At 40.4% G+C, this 21,190-nt stretch overlaps 1 protein-coding gene across 6 annotated transcripts in view; it reads left to right on the plus strand.

Moving 5' to 3' along the window:
* The window catches only part of drp2 (dystrophin related protein 2), a 189,634-nt gene that overhangs the window by 151,722 nt on the left and 16,722 nt on the right, over positions 1-21,190 (plus strand). For all 6 annotated transcript variants that reach the window (XM_077609084.1, XM_077609085.1, XM_077609082.1 and 3 more), the window contains 5 exons: positions 460-617; positions 5,694-5,860; positions 5,991-6,102; positions 7,499-7,635; positions 11,288-11,353. In XM_077609084.1, the coding sequence (XP_077465210.1) occupies positions 460-617; positions 5,694-5,860; positions 5,991-6,102; positions 7,499-7,635; positions 11,288-11,353 (640 nt within the window). The remainder of the gene's footprint in view (positions 1-459; positions 618-5,693; positions 5,861-5,990; positions 6,103-7,498; positions 7,636-11,287; positions 11,354-21,190) is intronic.

Below are 21,190 nucleotides of genomic sequence, written 5' to 3' on the forward strand. Positions count from 1 at the left end.
CTGTTGAAACCAGCTCTCAAAATTATAATCATGAGAGAGAGGAAGAGAGAGTTTAATATCTTAATATCAAAATATCAACAGTAAACTGTCATAATTTGACTGCGAGCGAACCCGGCGACCAAACGTCCGGTCGACCCAACATCCGGTCACGTTCCAAATGTAGACACCAAACCGGTCTTATGTTTTGTCTCAGACAAATATCTGGTTATCAATGTACTATATATGTCGACAACTCAAGTGCGGCATTCGCAATGCTTTCTTTAAAACTTTGGTATTTTTGATGCCCAAATTGTGTGTCTGCGTATGGATGTTTGGCCAAACCATAGAAAGTGTTTTGCGAAATCACCAGCTACATGTGAGCAAGGCCTCATATATTTAGAGTTAGAAAAATGAAACCTTGACTTCCTTTTTCCCCATCAAACAACCAATGACTACTATATTCCACCACTTTGGTGGCAGACTTATTCCGTCAGGTGTCTGGGACGGGATCTCTGACGGACCAGCGTCACCTCAGCCTGCTGCTCCACGAGGCCATCCAAATCCCACGCCAACTAGGCGAAGTGGCCGCTTTCGGGGGTAGCAACGTGGAGCCCAGCGTCCGAAGCTGCTTCCGCATGGTGAGAGCGATCAACGGCAAAAAGAAACTAAGAATTTAACAGAACATTTCATTTCCTGAGAACTTGTTGAAAATCGTCATTTTAGATTGGTTGAACTCTATCTTGCAACATACCAGGGAGGACAGCACACAATTTGCAAAGTTAAACAGCCAACCAGAGATTTAGCAATCGTTGGCCTTTTGAACACCCTGATATTCAAAATACATCCTAATTATGGTTGCTCTTTTCTCCTCCACGCTTGTTCTATCACTTTTGGCTGATTAAAAATCAATAACCTTTTTCCGTCTGCTATTATCGCATTTCGTTGGAAATGAAATATCACAACTGCTTCAATGACCTAGCCTTGAATGAAAAGTTTAAGGCAAAACTAAATACAGTATTGGTAAAAGTGAAATAATCTGGCTGGAGAAACTGTGGAGGAATATTCTAATAAGTTTGCTTGCCATTTGGAGGATATTTTTCTCAATTCATATCTTTTACATTAATCTCAGGTTGATTTAAAATGGTGGTTCAAAACAAGACCCTTGAGGGAGTCCCTTGAAACAAATGCTGTCCTGAAACTAAGGCTGGCACAAATGATTGCTTTGATAGTCAACTACTCACATATTTTGCTATGTGTACCAGCAATTTTGTTCATTTTGTTTACCACCATTTAAAATAATACCTAAAAAACACATTTTTTACACTTTTCCTTCTATAAACATAAAACAATGACGGTAATAATGAATGGATAAACCAATACTTACATTTAAGAGGGTCATAAAAGATGAATTGGAAAATGTCCAAGTCATAAATGTCTGTAAATGATTAACTCATTCACTGCCATTGACAATGATAGACACCCAAATCTATTTTAAATGACATTTCTGACATTAAACGATTACTATATGTTTCACGATTATTGAAGGCAGTAGATGTCAACCCGTTTTTATTGAAGCTCGCTGCCAGCCCCTCCAAGTCAAAATGGATTGGATGTCTGTCGCTATCTAGCCATTTAGTGAATTTATGAAAAATATTAAAACTGCGAGCGTAGTGAATAATAGAAAAGTGGTTTAAGTGCTAATTTGCCAAAATACTGTGTCAATGTCTGGATCATCTGCGCCATCAATGGCAGACCGTGAGTTCATTGGCTATTGAATTTGTTCTTGAATATATATATTTTTTTATCAATTAGCTGTCGATTAGTCGATTTGTTGTGGCAGCCCTAGCTGAAACACTGCATTTAATTTTACAGCAACGGCCTGCTTCTTAATAAAACATTGCCGGTTTCTTGTAATATGTGTTACCAGATTCAAATCTAAATATATTCCTCTTCTGTTTCTCCATATGAAAATCTGGCACGAGGATAATCTTCAGGTTTTTACAAGTGAGATGTGAAATGAGACATGCAAATACAAGATTGTAATCTTAAATATAATCACCTCGTGAACCCGCTCAGGTACAATTAATTATGGCAATTACACATGCTTGTCTAAGGAGGCCAAAGGTCTGCAGACAACAATTTCAATTATCAGACTAGGATGAGCCTCATTAGGTAGTCTGACAACGTTAAAATGATGAAGACTTTCCAAGAAGAAGGCCCATCATATAAATTGTTTTTTTTCCTTAGATCCGAGTTTACTGTTCCAAATGACATTATCACAAACCATACCAAACTTGATGGAAATGTAACTTCATTTAACCTCTTGCCTGGAAGAATGGAGCATGCTCCAGAAGCCCACCTTTATCCCAGGGGAGGCTCCACTTATTTAAAGCTCACCGTCTGTGCCATCAGCACACACACACATGCATGTATTTATGTGAAGCAGCTCTGCCTGAGCAGCAGAGGAAGCCCTGAGGGAAATCAACCTCTTAATGCACCTCAGATGCCGACTTAATGAGAATTTAGCACATCAACGATTTTCATCGCTTAGCGAGTCGCTCCTTTATGAGGATGTCTTCTCTTTGATCACATTCTGGAATTCTCCAAAATGGGTTTTGGCGAGAGTGACGCAACCACGCAGACACAGGCGTAGACGGCATCACACATACTTTTTGAACGTTAAACACAGACTGTAATGTGATGTTCTTGTTCATGAGTAGAAAGTTGATTAGGTTCAAGTGGTTGTTCCGAAATGTTTTTGATAGGTTTATTAATAGGTATACTTTAATAAAAGCAGAGAGACATCGTTGACATATTCCAGCTTTGAAACTTGCAAGTGAGAATCGTCCTGGCTCGTCCTCGCCACCGTGAGATTCTGAAGAAACGGCATCCTCCTCTGTCCATTTAGTCGCGCATGATCAAAACATCTAAGGTAATCTGATTCAAACAATTGCATAAGCTAACAGAATAACACCATTAAGGTCAAAAAAACAACTGCCACAACAAACCAAAAACACCTACGTAAGAATTTGCACAAGTAAGCATAATAATTCCATATAAGGTAGAAACGGAGCGACAGTATTTTTAAACAATATGCGAGTATTTTCGGAAGTTGATTCGATTATCCCCATCTGCCGGAATCCAAGTCAAAGCAATTTAAGAGTCCTTCGTAGATCTTCATTGCGAACTCAGATCAACAGTCCTCGGCCTGGAACATGGTGTCCTGTCCGAGTCAATAGTCCTGAAAACAATAAATGTCCTTGAAGCCAGCTGCCTCGAGCTTGCTGGGTCCCAAATTTGAATAAAGCTCCTATACATTATTAATGATTAATGCACATATAATAACATCCCAGAATAACCCCAACAGTTTTAATTACAGATCTCTATAGTCTCGACCTCTTTGACAAAAAGTAGCGTTTTAACTCTCAAAACCGAGCTTGGTCTCGTCTCGGATTCAGACTGACCAGTGAGCAAGCTAGGGATTTTCTGTCAAGATCAGACTTTCAACTTTTCAATTTAATCTTAAAGGCCCCATATCACATGGGAGGGCACTTTAATGAATTTGAGACATGGGACGTTTTCTTTGTAAAATAAACCAAAAGAAAAACGACAACAAAAACATCTTTATTCCCATTTCGCTGTTTTGAAAAATACTATGGCAATACTGGCGAACGATGTGACAAATATACGATGTCTTCCCCCACTATGTCTTTTTCCATTTAGTTTACTGTGGCGGTTAGCATTTTAGTTGTCTTTTTTCCAAGAAATTCAATTATTCTATTGGAAAATGGTTCATAGGTCTTTGTGTAAGAAATTAAAACATCATCTGACATTCAACCTCCAATTAACCAGCACCAGGTTAGCAATTCAATTTCGATTCAATTTAAGGTCCTCTGATCAATTTAACATGCATTATTCCATGTAAACTTAACACAATTGATTACACATCGAAACACACGTACAAAAATATGAAAATCATTCTCTTTTTAATTCAACAGCAGGGGTCAGCAACACAAAATGCTGAAAGCGACGAAAAAAAACAAATGTGTTGAGCCGCAAAAAATAAAAAGCCTTATATAAGCCTTATATTTCAGGCAACACATGCTGTGTATCAATATTAGCTTACTATCATGAGCATTCATGAATAAATGTTTATTTTCTGGGCAGTGCATTCTCTAGAGATCTACGCACCACGTGAATCCTCTGTTGTACCATGCCACCTCAAGTTTAACTTCATTACAATATTAATGACTTATGTTTCATTTCTTTTTTTTTTCTTTGCTTTGGTGAAATTAAAGAAATCAGATTTTTTTAATGTCATTTTTATTTTGAGGATTCAACAAAACCTCAACAAAATGTAACGTACATAACGTGCCCCTTAGCCATCTGTAAACACTGACCACACTTTATTATCTCCTGTATTGCAAAAAAACTTAGTTTGGAAATGCAATCCACTTAAATTTAATTTCTCCAGAAGTAATGCAATCATACTTTTTCTCTTTCCCAACTGGGTACTCAGCTGCAAATATAGCATGCCTAACCTGACTAAGGACAAGTCGTTCCAATTGATTGGATTGTTGCTTAACTCATTGGCTGCCAATGACAACATGAGACATCCATTCCATTCTGACTGGAAGGGTTTAACTCGAGGTGAGATAGCTACCGTTGTCAATAGCAGGCAATGAGTGAACCCATATTGGTTCTTTGGGAAACAGGGATTTAAGGGGCTTAAGTCCATGTATTGTTTACACTCCATCTCAACCAAATGTTGGTCTAGAGCGGGGGTCGGAAACCTTTTTGACAAAGAGAGCCATACACAATTAATTTTTTCAAACATTATTCTTTGGGAGCCATACTCAGAATTATAAGTAAAAATACATGTAAATGTGTGCATTTATTAATAATTTCACGACTTTGAAAGTAAAAAAAAAGTCTCTGAATTCTTTTGAGAACATTTTTTCACTGTTGCTACTCAATGAGTATCAATGAGAGTATGCATGCAGAAGAGTCTAATGAAGAAAAATTATGATTAAAAAGGCGCTAGAAATAGTGTCGGCGCCACAGTGCCGGCGTGACGCTCCCATTGGTGCGTTCGGGACTTAGGTCTCTCACCGGAGGTTCCCATATTTTACCACACAGGTTAGTGGAGAGCCATATACACCCATCAAAAGAGCCACATATGGCTCCCGAGCCATAGGTTCCCTACCCCTGGTCTCGAGCAGGAGTGTCAAACTCATTTTTTGTCGCGGGCCACGTGGTAGTTTCGATTACATCCGGAGGGCCGTTATGTCTTCCAATTAGGCTGCAAAAATAAATCGATTAATAAATTGACAGCTTTCTCGATCGTGCTTATCGATAGATCATTTTTGGACATTCAAATTAGTACAAATTGTTTGCAATTATTGATTTAAAATGTGGAAACAGGAAATAATCTACAATCTTCATTTGAATTTCACCATAAAACAAAAAGTTGGCACTCATCATTTACTTTCTAGGGTCACACAAAATGATGCGGAGGGCCAGATTTGGCCCGCAGGCCGCAACTTTGAAACATGTGGTCTAGAGTATAGTGAGATCTCATGCACATCGTTCAAAATAGTCGTGTTATTTCTATTATTATTTTTTGTGTGGTTGATGAAACTATGTCAAGAAAAATGAGTTAGCTGTCAGCTCTTGGTCTATATTGGGTTCTCAACTCTGTCCCCTTTCCTCAGGCATCAGGAAAACCCACCATTGAGGTATCTCACTTCCTGGAGTGGATGAGTCTTGAGCCTCAATCCATGGTTTGGCTACCTGTTCTCCACCGGGTGACTGCGGCCGAGTCCACAAAGCACCAGGCCAAATGTTACATCTGCAAACAATGTCCCATCAAGGGATTCAGGCAGGTTGAAACACGACTGCGGCCTAATGATGTTTTCTTTTGACTATTCTGTGGAAAAGGCAGTTAGAAAATGAAATGACAAAGGACAAACCTTGCTTCTGCACGCTCACATTGAGTTTGCACTTGGCAGGTATCGCAGTTTAAAGCAGTTCAATGTGGACATCTGCCAAACGTGTTTTCTAACCGGACGCACCACCAAGGGCAAGAAACTGCACTATCCCATCATGGAGTACTACACCCCAGTAAGACAAACATTTATGTGCCCTGCTTTGATTAGAATTAGATAGCTTCCATTTAATCAACTTCTGCTGCTTTTTATGCAGCACATGGGGATTGAGTTTCTTTCAGCATTTATTATGGCAGGCATCATTTTTAACCGCTGGGATTCTCGTGTATGCCCAGGGAAAAGGATCTAATTTAACTTACTTGGTCTGAAAATAATTATTTATTCAATGTTGATTCAGGTACTTTGAAAAAGTCTCTTTTCTCAAGTTGACCTTGCATTAATTTTTGTACTTTTCACAAATTTGAATATTATTTTCTCAGGTTTGATTTAATCATTAATATTTATTTGATTATTTTTTTAAATAATTAAATTAAAAACATTGGTACCTCAAGATAAGAGCTTAATTCGTCCGGGGACTAAGCTCGTATGTCGATTTACTCGTAACTCAAATGAACGTTTCCCATAGGAATGGACTAAAATCAAATTAATTTGTTCCAACCATCTGAAAAAAACACCAAAAACGAGATATTGGATTGGAATTTTTTTTTAATTGTTTTAATTTGCCACCTATTAACAAAGTAACAAATAACTAGTGGTTTAATAGTACTGAAATGTGTTTAATAGTACTAAAATTAGACTGGTTTCGCGGAGGGGAGAGAGAGAGGGACAGAGGAGGGGGGACTTTTGCACGGCAATGCGCTCGTAACAACACAAACAAATTTAAATGAACTTGGATTACGATGCAGACACACTCAAAAATATGTTTAATCTAACCTTACACTAAACTTAATTCTAATTTTGTTTTAAATTTGATATTTTTCTTCTCCCGGGTTGGCTCTATTTGCCCCGCCTTCACCCTGACTTTCAGATGCAACCTATCGAGGGTTATTTGGTTTTGTCTTCCCTTCAAAATATTCCCAAAATGATGCACACAAATGTCCTCACAATAGGATAACGCACGGCCACTTGCCAACGAGAAGTAGTATATACGCCATTCGCACTGACTAACGGGGAAAAAAACACTGAAAAAATGCAACGCTCCACCCAGTGCTCGTTACATTACACGAGGGAGTTGCGGGGAGAGAGACAGTGCCCATGATGTTCTTATGAGCAGCCTCCTGCGTCTGCTGTATGCTCGTATCTCAAGATAAATATTTTCCCGAAATGTTACTCGTATCTCAAATTGCTCGTATGTCGAGGTATGACTGTAATGCATTTAGAGCGCGGCCTGTTGGCGCGAGTGGTTAGAGCGTCGGCCTCACAGCTCTGGGGTCCTGGGTTTTTTATATTAAATGAAAAATGGCAAGGTGCAGACACCTGAGTTCATTTTTGGACTAAAATTCCTTCAATCAGTCTGTATTTTCTCTCCTTTTGACGTCCTCCCACTCCCCTCCACCTTCATCACCCTCCAGACGACTTCAGGGGAGAAGATGAGGGACTTCGCCAAGACTCTGAAGAACAAGTTCAGATCAAAGCAGTACTTCACCAAGCACCCTCAGAGAGGTTACCTGCCCGTTCAGTCTGTGCTGGAGGCTGACAGCTCAGAGACGTGAGTCCGTCTCCACGTTTTATTTTCATTCGAACCGTTGGCCAGCCAATCGCAGGGCTTAAAATTATTTAGTTGATTGAAAACTATCCCCAAAAAATTAAACTAAGGATTTACTTCTTGTAATTAAAAATATTTGAATCTAAATCTAAATCAATAGAAATCAATTTACCGTTATGTAACTCAACAACGTATGTAAACGATTAATTGACAATCAGAACAGTCATCATTTAATCAGGGCAGCCCTACTCGTTTAAAACTATTTTCTAGCCTTTCTCTCTCAAAAATGTTATTGTTAGTGCAAGCATGGTCATTGAGCGTGTGCGGTCGATTGGTCGCCGGTCGATTGGTCGCCGGTCTTTTGGTCGCCGTCTTTTGGTCGCCCGGACCGCAACAACGGGCGACCAAAAGACCGGCGACAAAACAAGGTAAAACAACACGGTCTACGCATCAATAAAAGCCAACAATGGCCATGAGCAGTTTCACTGAGCCAACGTGTGAGTGTATAAGAGTTTGTATGTACATGCGTTGTCCTTTTAAGAAGCTACGTCCGTCAGGGTCTTAGCAAGTTCTCCCACAAAAAACAATAAAAGTCCGGGAAATTTTGAGCTTTTCTTTAGCCTAATAATTACTATGGCATTAAGTATGACTAAATAGTAATTCAAAGTTTGTATCTAGGGAATTTGAGCAACGATTTAAATGGTAATTATCACTTACCTTCCGGGCGACCAAAAGACCGGCGACCAAAAGATTGGCGACCAAAAGACCGGCGACCAATCGACCATGTACCGTCATTGAGCCTCAGGTAATGACTTGACATGCCTGATTTTTACCAAAGTAACTTTGTTACATCAGTCTGGTTTGGGCTGAATGACAACAAAATGCCACACCATAACTAAAACTTGACATGTGATATTATAGGGTTGAATCAGAGACTAGTTCCACCAATCATGGCAGAACCAATCTTAACAATTACCAGGACATATTTTCCTACTGAAGCGCTTCAGTACTCCATCTTGACAATTCAAGCCCTAACATTATGTTTAAAACACACACACACACACACACACACACACACACACACACACACACAGGCTGATACTCATGCTCCAGCTGGTTAGGCTCTCCCCCGCCCAGCTGAAAGGGCATCACCATCATGCTATCCTACTCACACATGACGTTCACGTGAGCTCGTTTCAGCTCAAGGCGAGAAAAGCAGAGCAAATGGACTAAATCCATGAAGTCATCAAGACCAAAGCTGCAGGCTGTCCGTGTGCCCACTTGAGCGTGCTTACGGGCCTGCACGCTGTCAGCATGTGAACAGGATAATATGCAGACACTCTTGTTGACCTGGTTTAACTTCGCTCCTCGTTTATTTAAAGCCCACTTTAAATAAAGAGAGATGAGTTTCAGGAAGGCGGCCCGGTGGGTGAGTGCTTAGCACGTCTGCCTCACATTTCTGAGATCGAGGATTCAATCCCAGTGGATTCCAATCTTCCTTGGTGAATTTACATGCTCTCCCCAGGCCTGCATGGGTTTTCTGTGGGTACTCCGGTTTCCTCACACATCCCAAAACATGCATGGTAGGCTGGTTGAACACTCTATATTGCCCCTGGGTATGAGTGCGAGCATGAATGGTTGGTTGTATGTCGCATTGTGCCCTGCGATTGGCTGGCAATCGATTCAGGGTGTCCTCCACCTGCTTTCTATAGTTGGCTGGGATAGGGGTGTTGTGAATAAATGATTTGTAGAGGCCTATTTTACATCTTTCGGGCATTGGAAAGTCAAGTGGAAACCAGCCCGCACATGTAGGCAACCAAGAAAAGAAAAAGAGCAGTTTCAAGACCACATTTTGACCGTATTGGTATTGTATTCATCAAGACGTCAATTTCATTAAGGTGATTTGAAAGAAAAACATATGCCACACTCACATGATTAAAGAAAGGATCTTTTCCACTCCAAAAAGTGTTTCAAATGGCAGAAACAAACCAATTCTGTAGACTGACTGACAGCTGACTTGAAGCAAGTCGAAATAAGGAATCATGCCATTAAAACTTCTTTCAACGCCGCTTATCAAGGATTGAAGGAATTTTATATTCATACAATCAAGCATTTTTGCAACATGATGTGGAATACCTTACCTAGGGGTTCAATTTTTACCGAATTGGGCCTTTTAAAGAAGCAGATGAACTGTGAGACTCTGCGAGACTTTTGTCATTTGTTCCAATGTTATATAAGTTAACATACTTGGCCTAAACCCAATTGAAATGCTGCTGTATGACCACGAGCAAGCTTTCACTCTTAAATTCCTAATTGATTCACTTATATTTTGCTCACATTTGACCTCTGTAAGAAGTCCTTAGTTCACAAGCCTACTACCGATCAAATGACACAATAAATTGCAGGGAATCTTCGAGTAACGGCTAAATTCCATTTCATTCTGGCACTGTAATCCGAATTTACACTGAAGTTACTTGGTTTTACTGTTAAAGTAGAAATTTACCTCAAAATACTTACCGTATTTACCAGACTATAAGTTGCACTTTCTTTCATAAATAGGCCTATGACTAACACTGCGCGTTTTCTTTTTCCTTTGAACACCGAAAGCAGTTAAAAACTGTTATGTTAACTGATGCCAATTCAGCGTGTTCTCCATTTTACAATTGTTACTTTAACGTATGTTTGTCCTTGGTTTCGGTTCAAATAAAGATTGCCCACCCAAAAATATGATTTATACTCCTGTACGACTTATATATATATATATTGTTTTCCACTTCGTTGTGTATTAGAGCGGCCCGGTAACGTGACCGGACGTTTGGTCGCCCGGACGTTTGGTCGCCCGGACGTTTGGTCGCCCGGACGTTTGGTCGCCCGGACGTTTGGTCGCCCGGACGTTTGGTCGCCCGGGTGAATATAATTTTGAGAGCTGGTTTCAACAGTAGATATTTAGATATTAAACTCTCTCTCATGAATATAATTTTCAGAGCTGGTTTCAACAGTATACTCTGTCATGTTGTCATACGTCCGGCGACCAAACGTCCGGCGACCAAATGTCCGAGTACCGCCCTTTAAATCGCGTTGGCCCGACAGTTTTGACATCGAGGATTCAACCCCAGGTTCGGCCGTTCCTGTGTGTAGTTTACATGTTATCCGTGGGTTGTCTGAACATACTCCAATTTTCTCCCACATCCCAAAAATCCCAAGGACACCGAGGTCTCCCTGTAAAAAAACAAAAACAAAAGAAAACATTGGTGATGTTGTTAACCAAGAAGTAGTCTCTGTAAATGTTTACAAATCCTTTGGGGGTTATTTTTCGTTTATTGGTTCTGTTTCAAACCCCTTGAAAATTACTGCACCAACTCGTAAAAAAATGTGAAAAACTCAACTGAAAGAAACTACTTTATCAGCATCCACAACAAAATTTAATAGGCCCCACCTGTCATCAAAGATCTATGGCGTAATCTTTATCGCAACAAACAAACGGAAAGGAAAACCACCTCCTGCCAGAGTTCATAAACAGAAATTGATAAAGACAGTATTAACCTGGTCGCCCGTTGATTCCAGTGGATCCAGGCAATATGTGCAGATTAACGTCTCACTGTGCCGTCTCATATGTACTTGTGATGATGTATTTTCACTGTCATTGTTGTTCCAGGCCATGCTCGTCCCCTAAGATGCCCCACGCGGACACGCACAGCCGGATTGAGCATTATGCTAGCAGGTACGTTTCCGGCTGCACTGCTGATGTACAATTCGTTCTCTCTTCCTGTGGCTTTTTCGTTACAACACTGATTGAGATATTGATCCGATTCGCCTCTCAAATTTGCGACCAGGAACTCATTGGCTGCCATTGACGGTGATAGAATTACATTAAATTCTGATTTAACAAAGGTTGAAAGTCATTTTTAACGAGTGGATTTGAAAAAAATGCCAAAAACAAGATCTAATTTCGAGTATATTGGTATTTTTGTTGATTATGCATTCAGATTTGTCAGAGAAAGAATGGGTTTTATGAGTTCTAAGTTTCAAGTTTATATATAGATATACTCGCACACCTGGCCGCACATAAGAAAGTCATATTTTTCTTTTTTTAAGTTAAAATCTTCGTCAATTAGTTGCAAGAAATGCTACAACAAATCTTAAGTTGCTGGGAGTCAAGTCACATTTTTCCAAAACAGTCAATAGATAATAATATTTTAATTCGACTGACGGAGATAGATGTTCAATCCATTTAATTGAGAAAGCAGAGAAGATCTGTCAGTAACAAAATACAGTAGAAGACGAGAACGATAATCGTTGTCTGCTCTCTCGCCATCAATGGTAGCCTGTGACTTAACATCGGTATGCACTTTTTTGGACCAATGGCTGCCGTATCTTCAGCCTCCACAAGCTTCCAAAAAGCTTGTTGTGTATGCAGATTCGTATGGCATGTGTCATATAGAGCATGTGTGTGGTTGGAGGTCAGTGGGGTCTAGTGTGCCCACCGGCCCATCACTGGTCACCTGGGAGCCGCCCTCACGTATTATTGTCTCTTTGACAAATTACAAACAGGGCTGCTGCACCCCTGAAGGCTAAACACATGCATCCATTTCTGTAACTTGTGTGTGTGTGCCCCATTGTGTTTTACACCCTCGAGGATTTGCTGCTTTTGCATGCCGCCAGAATTCTCAGCTCTTAGTCACGTAACTATTTCTCAATTTTCAACTTTTACATTTTTTTTCTAGTAAATTCTTCATGGACTTTAGCTGTTTTGCCGGACTAAGTTGCTTATTGGATTGGATTGGATTGGATAACTTTATTCGTCCCGTATTCGGGAAATTACGTTGTCACAGTAGCAAGAGGGTGAGGATGCAGAAATAGGAAAGGCATTTTAGACATAAATAGATAGGTAATAAGTAAGTTAATAAATAAATACATGAATAAATATATAAATAAATAAGCGTGTTGATATATATATATATATATATATATATATATATATATATATATATATATATATATATATATATATATCAACACATTGCTCCTAGGCATGAGTGTGAGTGTAAACGGTGGTCCGTCTCCTTATGCCTTGTGATTGATTGGCCACCAATTCAGCGTGTAATATACTGACTTTGGCCATTAAAATCTTACGTAGTGCACCCGTACTCCCTTTTGTCCGCCTGATTCCATAGATCACCGTTTCACTACCGAGACAATTCATAACAAAAAATACGTAAAACCAAACGAATCAAAGCGAACAAAAAACAAACAACCCCACTTCTATCAAAAATCCCAAATTATTGTAACCTTGCCATATCCTTCCTCCCATCAGCTGTCAGGCTCTTTAATATATATATATATATATATATATATATATATATATATATTCCATAGATCACCGTTTCACTACCGAGACAATTCATAACAAAAAATACGTAAAACCAAACGAATCAAAGCGAACAAAAAACAAACAACCCCACTTCTATCAAAAATCCCAAATTATTGTAACCTTGCCATATCCTTCCTCCCATCAGCTGTCAGGCTCTTTAATATATATATATATATATATATATATATATATATATATATATATATATATATATATATATATTAAAGAGCCTGACAGCTGATGGGAGGAAGGATATGGCAAGGTTACAATAATTTGGGATTTTTGATAGAAGTGGGGTTGTTTGTTTTTTGTTCGCTTTGATTCGTTTGGTTTTACGTATTTTTTGTTATGAATTGTCTCGGTAGTGAAACAGTGATCTATGGAATCAGGCGGACAAAAGGGAGTACGGGTGCACTACGTAAGATTTTAATGGCCAAAGTCAGTATATTACACGCTGAATTGGTGGCCAATCAATCACAAGGCATAAGGAGACGGACCACCGTTTACACTCACACTCATGCCTAGGAGCAATGTAGAGTGTTCAACCAGCCTACCATGCATGTATTAGGATGTGCGAGGAAACCGGAGTACCCGGAGAAAACCCACACAAGCCCTGTGAATACCCACAAACTCCACACAGGAAGGTCCAGACCCACCTGGGATTGAACCCTCGATCTCAGAACTGTGAGGCTGTCACGCTAACCACTCGCACACGAAGCCCCTTATAATATAGTATTTAAATCTAAACAAATTATCGGAAGTTAACTGTGGACCGCTCCATTCGTTTTTCGTTCGTTGAACTGGTCAATTTATCACCTTGTATTATTAATTGTTTTTATATGTAAGTCTATTTCTGCAAAACAAAATACCTAAGATCATGATTCATCATTTTCTGTTGGCCAATAAAAACTGTGTAGCAGACCATATGTTGGATACCCCTGCTTTAAGGCATTCAGGGTGATATTTAGTCTATTTTTGTTGCTGTTAAAATTAACATGACCATTGAGTTCACTGTTTCCAATTTAAAGCCCTCACAGTTACTCTGTGAAATCATACAAAGGGAGACTGCAGTAAAAATACATCTGTTTAAAATGCATTAGTAGATTTTTTATTATTTATGAACATCATCTGTCTTGCACTTGTTCAGAATTTCATCATATTTCATTTCAGCTTTCCTTATTTAGTCCATTTTCTCATGTTTATTTGCACAGTATGGCATTAGATGTGCGCTGGCTTTAGATAATGCATCAGCAGTAGATAATGGCTCATGACCAAAAATAAAGGCTTAACTTCAAGTTTGATATGAGCAGCATCATAATAGGATTACGTGGCACTGATTGACTCCGATCTTTATGCTCTGAGCTTTGACGTTGTCTCCACCTGACATCTGATATACGGGGAACCTTTCAACTAACTGTCAACCAATCTATTAAGTGATTTAATGAAGAAAATGCTCAAATTGTCACTCACTACTTTGTATGTCCTGCCAAAAATGGCAGTAGAGATGCAAAACAAAAAAAATTGTTTCTCTAAAAAGACAATTAAAACTGAATTACAGATAAAGGAATGTATTTTAAAAAATAAAAGTAATATTTTTTAAATCAATTTTTGCTCATATATTATCGTCTTTTTTATTACATCTTGTCACATCTCAACCTTTTTTTCATTTATTTTCTGAACCGCTTATCTGCACAAGGGTCATGGGGGGTGCTGGAGCCAATCCAAGCTGACTTCAGGCACAATGCGGGTGACACCCTCAATTGGTGGCCAGCCAATCGCAGGGCACGAAGAATATGGACAACCATTCACGCTCACACTCATACAATTTAGTGTTCAACCAAAATTCCTTCATTCGTCTTCTGGGTACTCGGACGTTTCGTCGAAAGACGTTTGGTCTCCGGACATTTGGTCCCCGGACGTTTGGTCGACCGGGCGTTTGGTCGAACGGACGTTTGGTCGACCGGGCGTTTGGTCGAACGGGCGTTTGGTCGAACGGGCGTTTGGTCGAACGGGCGTTTGGTCGAACGGGCGTTTGGTCGAACGGACGTTTGGTAGAACGGACGTTTGGTAGAACGGACGTTTGGTAGAACGGACGTTTGGTAGAACGGACGTTTGGTCGCCGGGTTGTTACTGTTGAAACCAGCTCTCAAAATTATAATCATGAGAGAGAGAGTGAGTTTAATATCTAAATATCTAATATCAAAACATCAACAGTAAACTCTTTGACAGCGAGCGAACCCGGCGACCAAATGTCCGTTCTACCAAACGTCCGTTCTACCAAACGTCCGTTCTACCAAACGTCCGTTCGACCAAACGTCCGGTCGACCAAACGTCCGGTCGACCAAACGTCCGGTCGACCAAACGTCCAGGGACCAAAGGTCTTTCGACGAAACGTGCGGTCGCGGTCTTCTGTACCGCCCATCCTCGTAAGGGATGCGATGTTTGCTGGAGCCAATCCCAGCTGACTTTGAGCGGAAGGCATACTACACCCTAGACTGATCGCCAGCCAGTCACAGGGCACACAGAGCTACAGACGCCCACTCGTGCTCACAATCAAACTGCCACCGAGTGGGAATCGAACCCAGACTGCCTGCACCAAAGTCAGGCAGAAGAACAACTGCACCATAGGGTGCCTTTTATGAAAATTAAATTAAGGTTTTTCACTTACTGGGGAAATTAAGGTTTGATTTATTTATTACTACCTGACGAAGTATCGGTTCATTTGCCTGACTCTGGGCAGCATGGGATCCATTCCCACACGTTGGGAGTGTGTGATTGAGTGCGAAGGAATGTTTGTCTGTCTTTGTGTGCTGTACAACTGACTAGCCACCAGCTTAATGTGTAGTCTGCCTTTCATCAACTGGGTTAGGCCTTGATAAGGACAAGTGGTGTCGAAAGTGATTGATTACAAGTGAATATTTAATTTTACATAACCCATGAAACTCAACATATCCACTCTGTCATCATAAAATATCACTCGATATAAAAAAAACCTTCTGAAAAGTACTAATGGAGGCAGTACAAAATATACAATGTACATAATATTCAAAATAATAATAATAATAATAATAATAATAATAATAATCGGACATAGGCCCTGTCGTCATTATGAACAACACAAAAAAGCCTACTTGTCATCACACGCAGAAACTGCGTGTGACGAAATTGGTGGTGCTTCTCCATAAGCTGCGTTTACTCGGCAAAAGACCTAAATAAGTGCAAGTGACGGACTTGTAATTTGGCATTCTGCTGTTGTGGATACAGGTCGCTTACCTCTCGCTTACCTCTCACTGTCTTTCACTTACCTTACTTCAGTCAGCTAGTAGGAGGCAGATCACCACCCAAACATCTTTTCATATTACCGCAGAAGGGAATGTGTGTTATGTTACCGCAAGTTTAGATTTCTGATGGATGTGGGGAAAAAACTGTCCTTAAGCCTATTTGTCCGTGCTTTGTGGGACCTATAGCGTCTGCCAGAGGGCAGCAGCTGGAACAGATTGTGACCAGGGTGGTAAGGGTCCCCTATGATGTTCTTGGCTCTGCTGAGGTAACGAGGGCTGGCAATGTCTTCCAGTGAGGGCAGAGAGCAGCCGACAATCCTCTGGGCAGTGTTAATCACTTTCTGCATGGCCTTTTTGTCTGCCGCCGTGCTTCCAGCGTACCACACTGTGATGCCATACGCCAGGATGCTCTCTACAGTGGTTCTATAGAAGGTTATCAGAAGCTTGGTGCCCAAGTTGTTCTTCCTAAGTACCCTGAGGAAATTGAGTCATTTCTGAGCCTTCTTCACCACTGCCGTGATGTTTGTAGACCAAGTCTAACAGTCTGTGGTCGGTTGGTCAAGAAGTTCTTTATCCAGCAGCAGATTGAAGAGGATACTCCAAGGTGGGAGAGTTTGTCAGTCAGAATGTCGGGTTTTATGGTGTTGAAGGCTGAGCTATAGTCAATGAAGAGCATCCTCGCGTAGTTCCCATGGTGTTCCAGGTGGCTCAGTGCTGTATGAAGAGCAATGGCAATAGCATCCTCAGTGGACCTGTTTGCTCTATAAGCAAACTGGTGAGGGTCAATTGAGGGAGGGATTGTATTCCTGATATGGCGGGCTACCAACTTTTCAAAGCACTTCATGATCACAGGCGTGAGGGCAACAGGCCTATAATCATTCATGCTGCCAATGGTTGGCTTTTTGGGGACAGGGATGATGGTGGCAGATTTCAGACAGGATGGAATGATGGATTGTTGCACGGAACAATTGAAAATGTTTGTGAAGACTCCAGCCAGCTGGTCAGCACAGGCTTTGAGCACCTTCCCAGGTACTCCGTCTGGGCCAGCAGCCTTCCTGGTGTTCACAGACCGCATTACCAGTCTCACTTCCTGTTCCCGGAACGTCAGTGTATTGCTGCAGGGTGGTGGTGGGGGTGTTGAGACTGGGTCTGATTTGTCAGTCTCAAAGCGGGCAAAGAAACGGTTCAATTTCTCCGCTAGTGAGGCATCTGCATTAACAGAGATATTATTGTTATTGTAGTTGGTAATATGTCGTATTCCTTGCCACATCTTCTTTGGGTTATTTTCTGTGAAGTGCTCCTCAATTTTCTTGGTATATGCTGCCTTGGCCTTTTTAATGCCTCTTTTCAGCTCAGCTCTGGCAGCTCTATAATTTATCTTGTCCTCTGATCTAAAGGCGGAGTTACGGCATTTGATGAGTGCCTGTGTCTCATTGGTCATCCAGGGTTTTTGGTTAGGAAAAACCCGTATTCGTTTATCTATAGTGACGTTGTCAATGCAGTTTTTTATGTAAGAAAGTACAGAGTCCGTGTAGTCCTGGAGGTTGTCGTGTACAAAAAGTTCCCAGTTGGTGCGGGAAAAACAGTCCTGCAACTGAGAGAGTGCGAAAGAACTACTTTTCCATCTCAAAATCCCCAATTTGCTCGATTGCCTCATAAATTCAAAACTTTATTCGAGTTGCAAGTGTTGCTTATTTTATGGCTCGCAAATGATTCGAAAAACCTGTTTAGCTGCAGAGTTCCACCTCCATGTCATGGTACTCGGACGTTTGGTCGACCGGACGTTTGGTCGAACGGACGTTTGGTCGACCGGACGTTTGGTCGAACGGACGTTTGGTCGAACGGACGTTTGGTCGAACGGACGTTTGGTCGAACGGACGTTTGGTCGAACGGACGTTTGGTCGAACGGACGTTTGGTCGAACGGACGTTTGGTCGAACGGACGTTTGGTCGAACGGACGTTTGGTCGAACGGACGTTTGGTCGAACGGACGTTTGGTCGAACGGACGTTTGGTCGAACGGACGTTTGGTCGAACGGACGTTTGGTCGAACGGACGTTTGGTCGCCGGGTTGTTGCTGTTGAAACCAGCTCTCAAAATTATAATCATGAGAGAGAGAGTGAGTTTAATATCTAAATATCTAATATCAAAATATCAACAGTAAACTCTCATAATTTGACAGCGAGCGAACCCGGCGACCAAACGTCTGTTCGACCAAACGTCTGTTCGACCAAACGTCTGTTCGACCAAACGTCCGTTCGACCAAACGTCCGGTCGACCAAACGTCCGGTCGACCAAACGTCCGGTCGACCAAACGTCTTTCGACGAAACGTCCGGTCACGCCATGTCATAGACAAGTTTTTCCATCATCAGCTCTTAGGTTCTTTTTTTTTTTTAAAGGATGAATGCCAAAAAAATCCAACCTTCTCCTAACTCTGCGGAACGTTGTGTTTTCTTCCATCTCCCTTCACCACCAATTATATTTGTACAGGAAAAAAGCAATGTAGTCATAAGCACTTTTAAAGACACCCACGCGCAAGCGTCTGACAAGACTTCCTCTCTCACCATTCTGCTTGTTGACTGCCTGAGGAAGAACAGCATTGTGGATCAAATTCATTAAGGTTTAGGTTCAGAGACCGAGCATGTGTGCAACAGACATTTTTTTAAGAGATGGTGTTGATGATTCAGCATTGTAGTTCCATAGCTGCTCTTATCTGGTACAAGGAGTCTTAATGAAATCTGCTAAGATTCACTTTCGCTAGCTTTTTACCTCCTCAAAACACATTTGGCTCACCACTAGTGCTCACCATAGTAACCAACAATCAATATACAGTAATCCCTTGAATATCACGGCTTCAACTCTTGCAGTTTCACGACATCGTGTTTTTTTTCTGGGGGAAATTTTTTGGGGTTTATTAATTTTTTTTGTAAGTTCATAATAATGTGAAAAACCATGCAGAAACTCGCAAGCAGAAGCCACTCCCCTGTCCTACGCTTGTTACTAGAACTCATCTTTGAAGTAAAAAAATAAATAAGTAAATACATTTTTTTAAAGTTCATAAAACTGAAAATCCACACTGAAATTCGCAAGCAGAAGCCACTCCCCTACTAGGACTGAGCGCTTTTTTCACGGTTTTCCATTTATCGCGGCTATGTCTGGTCTACATTAACTGCGATAATCGAGGGATTACTGTAGTTGTAAAGGCCCAAAGAATCGTATGCTATAAAAGGTGATGTACAGTAATCCCTCGATTATCGCGACTTCACTACTTCGCGATTTTTTTTATGCGATTAATTATTACTTTTTTTTTTACTTCAGTGCTGAGTCCTAGTTGCAAGAGTGGCTTCCGCTTACGACTTTCAGCTTGGATTTTCAAATTTTTATGAACTTAAAAAAAAATGTACTTCAGTGTACTGAAGTAAAAAAAAATATATATATATATATATATATATATATATATATATATATATATTTTTTTTTTGTTTTGTTTTTTAAAGTTCATAAAAATGTGGAAATCCATGCTGAAACCCGTAAGCGGAAGCCACTCTTGCGACTAGGACTCAGCACTGAAGTAAAAAAAAATAATAATCGGGGTGACCCTATGTTTTGGTCTACATTAAGTAGTCTATTCTAGGAATATCCCCAATTTGATCGGGTCATTTTTAGAAGATCACAATTTCAGGAGAGTAAAGTCATAACAATAGAAGAATTAAGTCATACATTGAAATATTACAAGAGAAGAATCGTAATATCACGAGATTCATGTTGTAATATTAGGAGATAAAGTCGTATTATTACAATAATTAAGTTCTACATTCTAATGTTACAGGAATAAAAAATCCAGTCAACAAAAGTCTAAAGAAAAGTTTGAAGATGTAAATGAATCAAAGACTGACATATCTGATTTATGAAAAGGAAAAGGAATTCAGTGCTTTAAAAAGACACTTTTTTTACCTTTTCAAATATTTATTGACAATTACTGCGTCTTTTTTTTACAGTGTTTTATAATAAAATAAGATTGATTGGAATATTTAAAAAATGGGACAGGCTAAAATCAGGCTTCAAAAATCAACAATTCGCTAGAAAATTGTAGCCCTACTTTCAATAATGATTATTTGCAACCAATAGTTAAAAAAAGAATAAAAAAGATCAAGTCTTAAAAATTACATCAGATGACAAAGATAAATGTATGAGTATTTTTTTTAGAAAAGCATGAAAAAAAATCAAGTTCACCACTTTTGCTCCTGAGAGATGATTGCGTTTTTCATTGCCGCTTCCCACTGCAAACGTCCTTTTACCCCACTTTTTAATGGCCACCCGAGGACGTTCCAGTGTTGCGCGTCACACGTAAAGCTGGACAAAAGTGACCCATAAGAAAGTAAAGTGCATTTGGGGCTGTTAACTGCCACCCTGGCTCTGCTTGCTGAAGATTATGCTTCAATTAATTGGATGTTAATGACCTTCTCCTGGTCGGTAATTAGACAAGAAGCGCTGCACACCAACTCTGGTGATAACGAGAGTGCTTGGGAGGCCAGCCAGTTGCAACGCTGGGACAAGCTTTATCAACACATACTTAGTTTAATGATAGTGACGCTGCAAACACATAGAGATGCCAATGACCAAATACAGTTCATTCACTCATTCCTTTCATTCATCTTCCGAACCACTATCTTCACAAGGATCACAGAGGGTGCTAGAGCCTATCCCAGACACGGGCACCAGGGAGGGGACAGCCTGAATTGGTGGCCAGTCAATCGCAAGACAGAAGAAGACAGACCGCCATTCACACTGTCACTTTTGTTGGAGTTTTGGGTGGCTGCGTGTTTTTCCTTGTGTGTGCTGTCTGATTGTGCGTTTTGAGAAAAACAACCATTCACGCCCACACTCATAGCTAGGGGCAATTTAGA

This window comes from Stigmatopora argus, chromosome 9 (genome assembly GCF_051989625.1).
Source record: "Stigmatopora argus isolate UIUO_Sarg chromosome 9, RoL_Sarg_1.0, whole genome shotgun sequence".
Lineage (NCBI taxonomy): Eukaryota > Metazoa > Chordata > Actinopteri > Syngnathiformes > Syngnathidae > Stigmatopora > Stigmatopora argus.